The sequence below is a fragment of the Actinia tenebrosa genome, unplaced genomic scaffold (assembly GCF_029948245.1).
Source record: "Actinia tenebrosa isolate PJP-AT-01 unplaced genomic scaffold, QUT_ActTen_1.0 PGA_scaffold0__85_contigs__length_37466705, whole genome shotgun sequence".
NCBI classification, from domain to species: Eukaryota; Metazoa; Cnidaria; class Anthozoa; order Actiniaria; family Actiniidae; genus Actinia; species Actinia tenebrosa.
Genome location: NW_028292569.1, coordinates 22,859,365 through 22,871,945, shown reverse-complemented (window position 1 = coordinate 22,871,945; position 12,581 = coordinate 22,859,365). Strand labels below are relative to the sequence as shown.

General features: G+C 36.7%; 1 protein-coding gene across 1 annotated transcript; it reads right to left on the bottom strand.

The window, feature by feature from the left end:
- Nucleotides 1–2,058: 2,058 nt before the first annotated feature.
- LOC116300710 (mRNA-capping enzyme) lies at nucleotides 2,059–12,353 on the bottom strand. Its single transcript, XM_031709626.2, has 18 exons — nucleotides 12,159–12,353; nucleotides 11,803–11,912; nucleotides 11,209–11,312; nucleotides 10,605–10,693; nucleotides 10,355–10,430; nucleotides 9,809–9,839; nucleotides 9,133–9,351; nucleotides 8,877–8,977; nucleotides 8,688–8,789; nucleotides 7,546–7,681; nucleotides 6,298–6,369; nucleotides 5,645–5,725; nucleotides 5,160–5,243; nucleotides 5,016–5,084; nucleotides 4,609–4,709; nucleotides 4,421–4,487; nucleotides 3,640–3,763; nucleotides 2,059–3,307 (listed from the first exon to the last, which is right to left on the bottom strand). Exons 1-18 carry the CDS (start codon nucleotides 12,211–12,213, stop codon nucleotides 3,075–3,077), a joined length of 1,854 nt encoding a protein of 617 aa, XP_031565486.2. The 5' UTR covers nucleotides 12,214–12,353; the 3' UTR covers nucleotides 2,059–3,074.
- Between the last annotated feature and the right edge of the window lie 228 nt (nucleotides 12,354–12,581).

The window sequence follows — 12,581 nt, the reverse complement described above, 5'->3', positions numbered from 1 at the left end:
TTGCTCCGCGGCCCCTGCTACTTTTGTGCGTCACACCAATATATTTTATTTTATTTATAATTAATGAAAATCCACCCACTCGTTCCCTGATTAAAGTAAAAAGTCCTTCGGCTGCGTTTAAAAAAGACTTTATTTACAACTTTAATAAAATACAAGCTCAAATAGCTATCTAAGAAGTCCTTGAGGTTATTATAACAGTGTGAATTGTGCCAACTAGACTGACTACGACTAAAGGCAAAATAAAAAACATCTACTTAACTGGTTAAGTATTTTTCTTTAATAAACCTTTTACTGATACGGCGGCCATCTTGAATTATGGGATACCAAGGGGGCAAACGTTAACAGAGTGGCGGCGTTATGTTTTCAAATAATTTGAAGTCTTGGTGTTTCACATATTGTTCCAACTACAAGCAAATACACCCTTCTAAAAATTGTCTTGAATGCGAGGCTAACTTGGAAATACAAAAGAAATGCCACAAATTTCAGCGAGAAAAATCAAAATTGAAACAATAAAATTCAAGATGGCCGCCAGCGGTATTGGTAAGAAGTTCTAAAGAACAATTAGGTCTTTTACCTTCGGTAAAAAGGTAGTCCTGCTATACAAATCTTAAGTTTGCATGTTTAAAAGATAGAAAAAGAAATGCTGATTCATAATAAAGATAAACAAGATACGACAGATGTGAAAAATTGTTAATTCTGACACAAAAATTAAAGAAAGAAATAAAGAAAAAAAGGCCGATTCCATAGCAAAGTTTTTAACTTGACCAGCAAAAATAAATATTTACTGGATTGCAAAGGAAGTGTTTCAAATGCTTCTAATTTTTGAAACAAATCTATAGGACCCTACTTGGTCAATATTGAAAAGCTCATTTTATTTTTCATCTAAAAGGTGCATTTTTTACAATCTCCGCAAATGTCCCGCAAATTTCCTTTTAGATAAAACCGTCACATACCAGATAAGCGTAGATGACACGAAAAGCGGTTGTCGTCATAGCGGCAACTCGAGAAGATTTCGAATAAGCTAGTTAAGTGAAGAGCCAGTATTATACGCTGCCAGAAGTCCAAAACTAGTCTAGATATGAAATTTTTAACGCTGCGTTTTGATTGGATAAACTGAATGACAAATAACATTGACGGGAAGCCATTCAAAAGCACCTGGAACTGTACCGTGTCTGTATTACAAAAACAACTCGCTATTCGAGTGAAGAAGGAAAATTTTCGTCGTGTATTTTGGATTTATATAGAATGCAGAAACGTGCCTGGTTGATACGCGTTTTCTCGCTCTTTATTTGCTTAGTTTAATAAACTAGATTTTGACTTTATATAATCAATATTCACTAAGGTTGTTTGCAGCTGCATTTTCCTTCGTAAGCTCGAAGAAACATTGAGTTTTTGTCAGTCTGTCCAAATACATGATATTAAATACTAGGATATCGATACATATATATACAATAAATCCCTGTTTTTGCTAATATTTGACATGTACAGCGACACTGAAATGGCTTTCGTCCTTGACCAATCAAATTTTACTAATGCTTTACGTTTCACTCTCTTGAGTGTTTTTTCCCTAGACACATTGGCATGGAAACAAAAAAACAAGCAATTAGATAGCAGGCAAACGAGGTATACAATTTTAAACAAGTCGCTAGGATTTCGTATCGTTTAGCAGGTTGAGAAACAGGTAGCCTGCGTAGCGGCTCTTTGGGGGGGGGGGGGGGGGTTGGGGCAAGGGGTTTGGGCGCGGAGGCGGGGCGAAGGGAAAGGAAAGGAGATCCTTCCCCTTCGCTCCGCCTCCTCGCCCCAACCCCCTCCCTCCCCAAGAGCCGCTACGCAGGCTAAGAAACAGGTAGCCCAGTAAACGCTTATTGGATGTGATATCTATACTTTCAACTTAAAATAGAAAAACATTGTGGCCTAAAAATCTATTGAGAAATGAATATGATCTACTACTATATCATCCAATCTGGCCGTCATGTCTTTTGTATTTGTATTTTGTATACGTAAGGGACGCTAGCACCCCTTAGATTGAACGAAGCCTTGCTAAATGGATCATGACTGAAACGATATAAATACGAATTGTCGGAGTAAATACGATTAGTCCATCTTCTTTTTCACTGTATGTCCAGTCGAACCTTTTCAAAGAATATCAAACGAGTTGTTGGCAGCCTAGTATGATTGGTCGTATTACAAAGGTTAGTGTACTACAAGCGACCGTATTAAACACGGTTAGCCAATCTTCGTCTTCGTACTGCAAATCCGTTAGTACCTCTTCAAAGAATATCAAACGAGTTGTTAGCAGCCGCCTAGTATGATTGGTCGTATTACAGAGGTTAGTGTACTACGAGTGACCGTATTATGGAGGTGAATTAAAGTCGGTGAACGTATTGCAGTGGTTTTTGTAGGAAGCAAGTACGGAGGTGTCCATACCACATACACAGGCATCATCAAGTAAAGGTTCGTCAAAACAACTAACAACTATTGTCAAAAACACTAAGCTAAAAGAGTGGATTACATCCTAAAATATATACTCATATATACTCCACTTAATATATTCTTAACTATAAGAATAACGGTGTATATATTGCCATTTTATAATTTATACATTTTTCCTATCTAAGATTATAATAAATTGTGGGTTTTTTTTGGTATTTTACGCGTCTAATTGATAAATTATTAGTTTGTGTACCTTTTCTAATTCGTGACGTACAAGCTATTTTTTGGTGACGTCAATTCAGTTTCAGTAAGTTTCCATAACAACAAGGTATCTCTATGACTGTTATAGCAGTTGTCGACTTTCATAGTAGTTGTCATGGCAATCGGTCTAACGTGTTTCGTTGCTGGTCACTATGGCAACATGTCCACTTTTGGTTCTTTCGTTGCTCTATGGAAGGTCCTATGTTTCTTCGTGATGTTGCCTGATCTCCATGACAGCTGTTGCCATGGCAACACGAATTCCTGTGCTTGTTGCCATGACAAAAGTTTATTTTCTATGAGATGCTCTTGTAGACTTTGATGTAGTCGATTATTGTGTGGATGGGCACCCTTAGAACAGTTACCATAGCAGCGTAGTACTTCTATAAGGTGCTTTGCGTTGGATGGTTTGTGTGTTGCGCTTGTTCGTGTTGTTGTTGTTGTTGTTGTTGTAGTTGTAGTTGTTGTGGTTGTGAATGCTGTTGTTGTGGTTTTTGTTGCTGTGGATGATTTTGATCATGTTTTCTGTTTTCCTTGTGTAGGTTGTATCGGCGTTTTTCAATGACCTCAAGAAGCATGTCTTTCGTCACAGGGTCTCGAATACTCTCACAAACACCTATAAAGAAAATTAATAGGACTGTTAATAATAACTAGTTTTCGGTATTCTTTAGCTAAAATTGGGAGTTAGTGATGGAATGTTCAGTCTATCAATAACTTGTCTATTTGATGGTCGGTTTATACTGGTTGGAAAATCGGTTTGTCTGTTTGTCTGACTGTCAGATGGTCCAATCTTTACTTGGTCGGACTATAAGATGGTCGGAAGTTGAGCGTCAATCTGTCATCTGGTAGGGTTAAAAAATGATCGGACTATCAATGTCAGTTGGTCGGACTAAGGGACTATGGACTTCTGGCAAAACAAAAACTAAAAACTCGCATTATTTTACTTACTCATTGCAGTTTTGTAAGCGTTAGGAAAGTTTTTATCCTCTCTGACGCGCAAGAAAACCCACTGTTTGCCATCCCAAGTACATTCAATGATTCTTTTATTCCAGACTTTCAGCTGCCTTGTCACCTACACAAATGACACACGAATGCTTTAAAACAGACGCACTTTATCCACTTTACACACTCAGTTATGGCGCCTGGGGAAGTCGGCTTCTAGTGTGAGAGTAAAAATTCCCGGTACACCTGAAAATACCTTTAAAAAGTGGCAGACATTGCCACCACTGAAAAGAATGCGCCGTATATTACGAGCCACCCACAGGCAGCCCATACAAGGTTCCTGTGTATGGTGTATATGGGAATGTATGGGAGCTATGATGAAGATATGACAAACTGCTCAATATATACACTCAACAAATTGCTTTAAAACTTGCTTCAGTCTTTGCTTGTATCTTGTTCAGTCCTCTGGCGAAGTTACGGCTTCAAATCGCGCTGAAAATTCGCCAGAAGACTGAAAAAGGTAAGCGACGACTGCAGCAAGTATTTATAGGTTTGTGCCTGCGCCCATAATAACGATGGGCTGTCTATGTCTGGCAAGTTTAAGATGAAAAAACTCACACAGCACGGTCACAATCATAATTGATGACATTCGAGGAACAGCACGCTGGAATAGTGTTTATATAATTAAAATGTTGGGATCCAGTTTCAGACGGGCACACCTACATAGGGCCGAATACTGATACTCTAACGATTTCCTACCTTAAATATTTCCAATGCTTTTTCTTACCTTTATTTGTGCAAAAGGTCTTTCAAACCCACTGACATATAAGTAACCGCAGTCTTGAATCAAGCACCTTGAAAGTAAGCCCAAAAAACATTCCGTCAGACTTGACGTTTTAAAGTTCCAGCAGTTGAAAGACGTTGGTCATTTTATAAACTTAAATACTGATTATACAGAAATCCATCCTTACTTACCCTTCTCGTCTGTCTTTGACAATTTGGAGCATAAAGTCCACAGAGTTCAGAGTATGTGGTTTCCATTTCAATACATCTAATTGGTTCCCTCCCATATATGACTGGGAAAAAACACACACACATCAGCCAAAAATGGTTGTACATGGTGTGGTACATGGGGCAATACACCGATCCCGCATTCATTGTTTTACCTCCCTAGTTACTGTTGCTACATCGGACAATCTGAAATATGTTTTTGATACACAGCATGGAACAGACACTGATTGCTGAAAATCGTTGTTAAAATGTTAAAAAGCAAAATATTGTAATTTTCACTCATACAAGACCAGCAATGCCTCATGTTGTACTGGGTATGCGTTGCAAAACAATACATTAGGTATAAAACTATTTATCATCTTGTTACACACCTCATTGGCTGGATTGAAGATTAGACCATCGTTTTCATGAGACAATTTGGTAACCCAGTGTTCAAGGACCTGTGATCAATAGAAATCAGTGATATGAGCCGAAAATAGATGACTGGAATATTTTAAGATGTACACCTTACTCACCCATCTTGCCTTTTCAACTGGAAAGAACTGCTTGGCTCGTATGCTGAATGGTTCTTGTGTCTTGTCCAGTAGACCTTGCTGTACCTTAGGTTAGGAAACTAGTCAATTGGTAAATCCACTAGGGTAATGGATGGATAGGTGGGTGGGTGGGTAAGTGGATAGATGGGAGGGTTGATAGATGGATGCATGGATGCATGGATGCATGGATCGATGGATGGGTAGGTAAGTGACAGAGTAGATGGGTAGATGGATGGATGGATAGGTTGATGAATGGATGAATAAGTAAACATATTGGTGAATGGATGTTTGGTCTGATGGGAGGGTTCATAGATGGATGCATGAATGGGTGGATGGAGGTGGCAAAAGTGTAGATGGGTTGATGAATGGATGAATAAGTGGACATATTGGTGAATGGATGAATGGATGGGTGGACTGATGATGATGATGTTGATCTCTGACAACACATATCACCAGCATCAACTTACTGCATCATTTCTTGGTTGTTCAATTTCTTTATGAATACACAACATCCTGGTATCATGACAAGTTTTCCCAACATCCTGACCCTGCAACAAATCCACTTTTATATAATTATTTATTATTATTATTTATCTATCTTATTTTATTTATTCATTTTTTTACATATTATTTATTTTTTTATTATATTCTTTTTTGAGGACCACTGGGTTATGAGTTTGATTTTTTTGTTAATTATAACTGTCGTGTGTTACCCTCTTGAAATAAAGTTCATTCAATAGCGCAGCGCAGCCGTGACGTCATAAAAACAAAGACAAAGGCGAAATTCGGACAAACAAACTTACAAGTTTACTTTCAGCAGATAACTTTCACAGCCGATCACAGTTGATCTTAGTTTACATGGGTTATCATTGTAACTTTAAGTAAAAATTAAAAAATCGGTTCGTATAATCCTCGTAGAAGTTAAACAGAATGCAATGTTTGTCCGAATCTTTAAGCTATTTTTAGAATCAGCGCGCTGCGCTATTCAATTCAATTCAATCCACCACAACAGATCCCTCAAAAGGATGTACAAAGAGCTTCTAAATCAAAAATGCATAATGTATTTCTGACGTCAGTTGAGTTGGCTTTGCCTCTCAAAATAAATTGATAACAAAATTACCTGGAATTTGATAATATCATAGGCTAAATATCTGGGATGAGTCTTCTCGCCTTCTTTGTCCATCACCATTTCCTGTACAAGTTAATTTAAATGCTGTTGGTTGACTCAATAAACCATTAATTGCCCTATAAAACTATGACGTCACACCAAAACAATCTATTGTTTTAACGCTAAGGATCATGGCGCCAGAGGGGGCAAAATAGCAGCAAAACAAATTAAATCAAAATAAAAAATGGTTAATTAGACGGGAAAAGGTGATAACGGATAAATTTTGTACTAAATATCTCGAACGAAAGAAAATTTTGCCTAAATTCCTATCATTCTTGCCCATGTAAACAAGCTGTGACGTCATAATGTTATAGGTCAATTAGTGCAATGCATTTTTAAGATTATGGAATGATTATATGATGAGTGACATGCACAGCTATAGGTCTCTCACTACTGTACAGTTCAAGCTTGGGGTCATGGGTTTAATCCTCAACTGAACTGCAGATGTGAGTTGAGTTTGTTTGTTGTGTTGTTCTCTCCCTTGCCACAAGGTTAGTGCAATGCATTTTTAAGATTATGGAATGATTATATGATGAGTGACATGCACAGCTATAGGTCTCTCACTACTGTACAGTTCAAGCTTGGGGTCATGGGTTTAATCCTCAACTGAACTGCAGATGTGAGTTGAGTTTGTTTAATGTGTTGTTCTCTCCCTTGCCACAAGGTTAGTGCAATGCATTTTTAAGATTATGGAATGATTATATGATGAGTGACATGCACAGCTATAGGTCTCTCACTACTGTACAGTTCAAGCTTGGGGTCATGGGTTTAATCCTCAACTGAACTGCAGATGTGAGTTGAGTTTGTTTAATGTGTTGTTCTCTCCCTTGCCACAAGGTTCGGGTTTTCTCTCTGGGTACTCCAGTTTTCCTCCCTCTGTAAAAATGCACAGAATATCGAATGTAGTGGTAGTGTTTGTGTATGTGTTTGAGTTTAAATGAGCTAAAATAGCAAAATGGGCTAAATTAGCAAAATGTATGACCCCTTCCCTATCTGATTTTTTTTTCGTGGATCACTATTCAAATCGAATAAATGTTTTTATAAATTTTCTTATTTAGCTCATCAATTTCCCTAAATCCCAACCCCCCCCCCCCCCCCCCCCACCCATGCGTATAAAAAATGAATGGTCCCTAAGAAGGATTTTTTTCTTAAATGTAATATTAAAAGCTTTTCACTAGTTCATTGTATTCAATGTCCTACCCCATCAATAAGTGTGTCATAGACATGTTCCTTTGGATTCTTTCTTTGTGGAAATTTAAACTGCGGAGCAGCAAAGACATCAAAGTTTCTGTCTATGAGGTAGATTTCTTCTTTCTTGAGGATCATCAGCATATATCTAAAGATGCAGAATTAACAAGGTAAAACATCAGCTGGTGTTTCTGTTCCTTTACAGCACTAATTATGACAAATCACGCTTATAAAGCGCATGTGGCACTGCTAGTAATCGAATTTATAGTTTCATAGAAATTTGTTGAAGATATCCATTTATAGAAGTTTTTGATGTGATATGATGTCATTTTATGTTTCATATTAGTTGAAATAGTATATAATAATACGAAGATAAAAACTGTGGAAGCATACAGAAATAGTATACCTATTTCAAGCTTCAGTCATTTTGCGATAGGATTTTACAAGATATACATGTAGGTATGAGCATGACAGAATTCATGTTTGAATCTTTAATATGTTTTGGTATATTTGCAAAATGTTCAGTTTCTGGTAAAAAAGTTTTGAGAAGATACGAGAAGGTATTGATCGTTTCACTTGGCATCTGATCATCTGATACTGCTACGAAAAGTGGTATTGGGATTCCTGTGTAAAGTTTACTTACTCACGGACATGGATCGATAACATATATTTATAATGGTACTGGTTGTGCGAAGCAGTGCCACAAAAATGAAGAAAATAACAAAAAAGACTATTAGAATACATGTGTGATAGATCTTGATTACAGTCAAACTAAGAATTGATGGGTTGTAAGCATTACAAGAGATTTAAAAGACAAAAACATGGCAGCCATTGTGGTACCGTTAACAAAGGATGCTAATGAGAAATCTTTTCTTAAATGGTACCAACATGGCCGCGATGACATAACGTGCAAATGAAGAATACTGTAAACACCTAAAACATGCCTGGAAATAACTTTGTGTTCTGACCAATAGCATGCAAGAATGAATTTATTTCTAATTAAAAGTCACATACGATTGCTCAGAACACAATGTTTAACATTCCAGACATATTTTAGGTGTTCATGGTTTTCTTAGTTTGACTGTAAAACTTGCATATTAAATTTAAAATTATATTCTACTTAATATAATTATATATAAGAATAAGTTGTTTACCTTGTACCATCAGCTTTCCAACTGATTCTGTAATCCTTCTCTTGTAAGAACTTCAGGTTCTTTGTATCCATAGATACAGGCTGTGAGCCAGGAAAGCCCCGCCTTCAAGCACATTGATATACCAAGAGTAAATATTGGCTGACTTCAAATTATTATACTTTATTTTATTGATAGTTTAGGAGTACTCACATTTCCCATCCAATCATATGTGCACAAATCTTTTGAACCTCTTCGTATCTTGGCGACTGTACAGCTTCAACTCCATTAACACCTTCAACAAACTTACAGTCCTTCAAATGAAAACACAGCAGAAATTTGAAAAACATGGTTCAGACTATCCTTACTTAGCAAACATACTACTAGCACCATATAAGAAACCTGTCATGTACAATTAATTTATTACTATCAGAAATATATAACCCTCATTCATAATATAACTTTGTACCTTGGTATTTCTTCCATTTATACGTCTTCGTTTCCTTCTAGGATCTCTATTATTTCCCACATCATCTTGATCATCCTCATCCTCATCTCTGTCACTCAACTCTTCTTCTTCGTTGCACCATTCAGGCCGCTCAGGGGCAGGAATCACATCAGAATCATCACCATACCGTCTACACAGCTCACCTAAGTAATCTTGCTTGTAGATTCCAGGTACTCTGCTCTGTTAGGGAAAATAGAAAAACCTCAGTGTGCTTTTAAAGACCATTTTCACATCCCAAATTACTGCTGTGTTCCTAGATTGCAGTCTCATTTACTCAGGGTTAGCCCCAAATCAATTTAACATAATATTCACAAACACCATTGGTAAAGTAAAGAATGCACAACTTCAACAATACAAACACTTTGAAATTCCACGGACCTTCACTAGAACACATAGTTATTCTGCACAAAATCGAGGCCAACCCTAAGCAATTGTGATCTCAAAATTGGAGCATTACAAGATACTGTAGTGATGGCCTCCTAACCTTAGAGTGCAAACAATTAAATAATTTTGACCAGTAACGTCCAAATGAGGTATACAGAGGACACTAAGCAAACGGTTAGTTTTTTCTATTTCTTCATCAGAATACAAGCATCTAGGAAAAGTACTTTATTCAGGAAAAATGAGAATACTTTACCTTACTAAAGCACTCAACAGCTGCTTCAAGGCTGAAAGAAATATTTCGTAAGCTCAGAATCATAAAGTAAAACCTCACAGCTGTTACATTAATCATCTAAAAACATTTAAATATCATTTACTGAGCTCAAAGTAACAACAGGTCAAAGGACTATGACTGGTCAAAATTTATTGGCACTTGTCTGGCAAGATACTTCTTCAATTGATCCTCTTGACTGGTCACGCTGATTGGTCACATTGACTGGTCACATTGACTGGTCACATAGACTGGTCACATTGTCTGGTCACATTGACTGGTCACATTGACTGGTCACATTGACTGGTCACATTGACTGGTCACATTGACTGGTCACATTGACTGGTCACATTGTCTGGTCACTGACTGGTCACATTGATTGGTCACATTGATTGGTCACATTGACTTGTCACATGGACTGGTAGACCTCCTGGACTGTTCACATGATGATCAGTCCAGTGTGGCCTATAATCATATCTGGCCATTAAGCAGCTGTTATTTTGATCCCTGATTTAATATCCATTAATTTACCTCCAATCTAGTCTTTCTATTAAATATGATATAATCAGGAAACCAGTCCTGTTGAATCCGTGAGTACAATGGACACCTTTAAATTAAACAAATAATAAAATAAGGTCATTCATGAAATATGATAATTATATCATTCTGTAGACATACAATAAAACACCTTCTTAAAACTATCCTATATTGTCCAGATAACCTAAGCCTCTCTTTTCCCAACTTTTGGTTTGGTACACCCTTACAGCTCTGTTTTACGTACCAATGAGTTCTCCAGGGTGTTTGTCCCAGTAGCGGTCACAAATTGACATAAAGAGATGTACTTGATCTTGGGTAGGAGTTTCAGCATGCCTAAAATAAAAGACGATTCATTTTAAATGTAGACTGTGACTGAAAATAATCAACATAAAATCCAGATCTAATAAACTTGAGATAAATTTATAACTTACACATTTCCTATCCTATATGATCATATTATCTTTATCCGTGTTGGAAAAAGATTATATGTCATGGTACGAAATAAATCTGATTATAAAATAACTGTTTTGAATCTTGCGTTCTGATTGGCTGGGAGCGTGTGCTTTATGAGAGCACACAGCATGTGTGCACACTTTCAGTTGCGTCATTCCTATCCATAATAATGGTTATTGTAATTTGTATTTTATAAAAGAAATAAAAAACTTCCTTGCTGTGTGCAGTTATATTTGCACAACACTTGAGAAGTGTTGAGAAGCACTCTGCTACATGTCATGCTTCTCTCGTGTTCTGCCAACTCCTGCATGCTTCATAACTGCATACAGCACGAGCGTGTGTTTTCTATTTCTTTAGTAATTTCATATTTATTATAAAATGATGATAAAGTATACCCTCTACATTGAAGCTTAGTATGGTTTATTCCATAATGTTCCAGTTCTGTCTTGTCATAAAATCGACTGGTGTTTGTAAGATCAATTATCAAACCCACTTTAACCTAAAAGTAAAGAAACAAAACTATGGATTAAAAACGAGAAAACATATCCCCAAAAGGAAGAGAAACAAAGTAAATGAAAAAGAAAAATAAATTGGTAAAGTTTTTGAACAATTTAAAAGTTGGATTAACATGTTTTGAAAAGAACAAAACAGACACTCAAAGGAAAATCAAGGAAAACAAGGAGAAAAAAATGTGAAATTTTAACACGTCTTGCTTCCCCTCAACCCCCTCCCCACTCAACAAACATAATTTCTAGGGAATAAAAAGAGTAAGGAAACATGAAACTTTTGTAGGTACTGTAAATATCCAATCATTGGATTGAGATTTGTTATAAAAACGACGAAAGGAAGAAGAAATCTTTGGGATCGATTTAAATAAAAGTTATTTGTCATGGTCGCCCCAGGCTTCTCGAACGTCTCAAACACAACAAGAAAAGAAGTTTGAACATAATGTCCTCAACAAACTCAAGATAAATCAGCATTTTTCGTACCTTTAGTGCCTGAAGATAAGAAATCAACATTGGGACTTGAAATCTGTAAGCTTCAGGTACTTGCTCATCGTATCTTGGACCAAGAGGGGTTTTAAAAGCGATAAAACGATCTGAAACAAGTTGACGATGTCAAAGTAAATATGATATTTCGACTACAAAAAAAGATGCTTGCGAAGTCTGCCGACGAACTGGTTTCACAATCAAGAAAAATCATGGGAAATTCTTAGACGTGCGACTTAATAAACCAGGACTTGAAAACAGAAAACTTTGAGAACATAACAGAATCATCCTTTGTAAATTTAAAAACAACATAAAACAACATAGCTGGTTGGAAGTTTTTCGTCGTTCAAACCCACCTGCAATAACGAGGCTTTTTCTGGGGCACTTGAGCCATCTCGGTGGAACAGCCATCGTTAGTCGATTTGTTGGTTATCCAGAGACCTTTTAGTCCTGAATTATTCGTCGTATATTGTTAAATAAAGAATTATTCGCCGAATATCTTAGACCTTTCTACTTCCTTTGTCCTTCTGGCAGCCATGTTTGCTACCAGACGAATGCGCATCTTCGGCGCGCATCCCTCAATGTCTGAAATCTAACCACAGGTAACCCAAACAATAACTATTTTTGTAGTTACCGCCCCCTTACAAATCCTTTTTCTTTTTCATTTCGTACTGCTTAGTCCTTTAAGACTTTGAGTTTTGTATCTGTATAACATTTGGTTAACAATCCAAAATTGTATTTATTTCTTTAAAGAAATGATCAGGTGCTATCAAACATCT

What these genes read in the sequence shown, in the direction of transcription:
- LOC116300710 (XM_031709626.2), bottom strand. Translation starts at nt 12,213, where the DNA reads ATGGCTGTTCCACCGAGATGGCTCAAGTGCCCCAGAAAAAGCCTCGTT. An exon ending in ATAGAAAGACTAGATTGGAG is followed by an intron (nt 9,840 to 10,354) that starts GTAAATTAATGG and finishes TATTTCTTTCAG; the next exon opens with CCTTGAAGCAGCTGTTGAGT. An exon ending in GTCAAAGACAGACGAGAAGG is followed by an intron (nt 4,488 to 4,608) that starts GTAAGTAAGGAT and finishes CTTACTTTCAAG; the next exon opens with GTGCTTGATTCAAGACTGCG.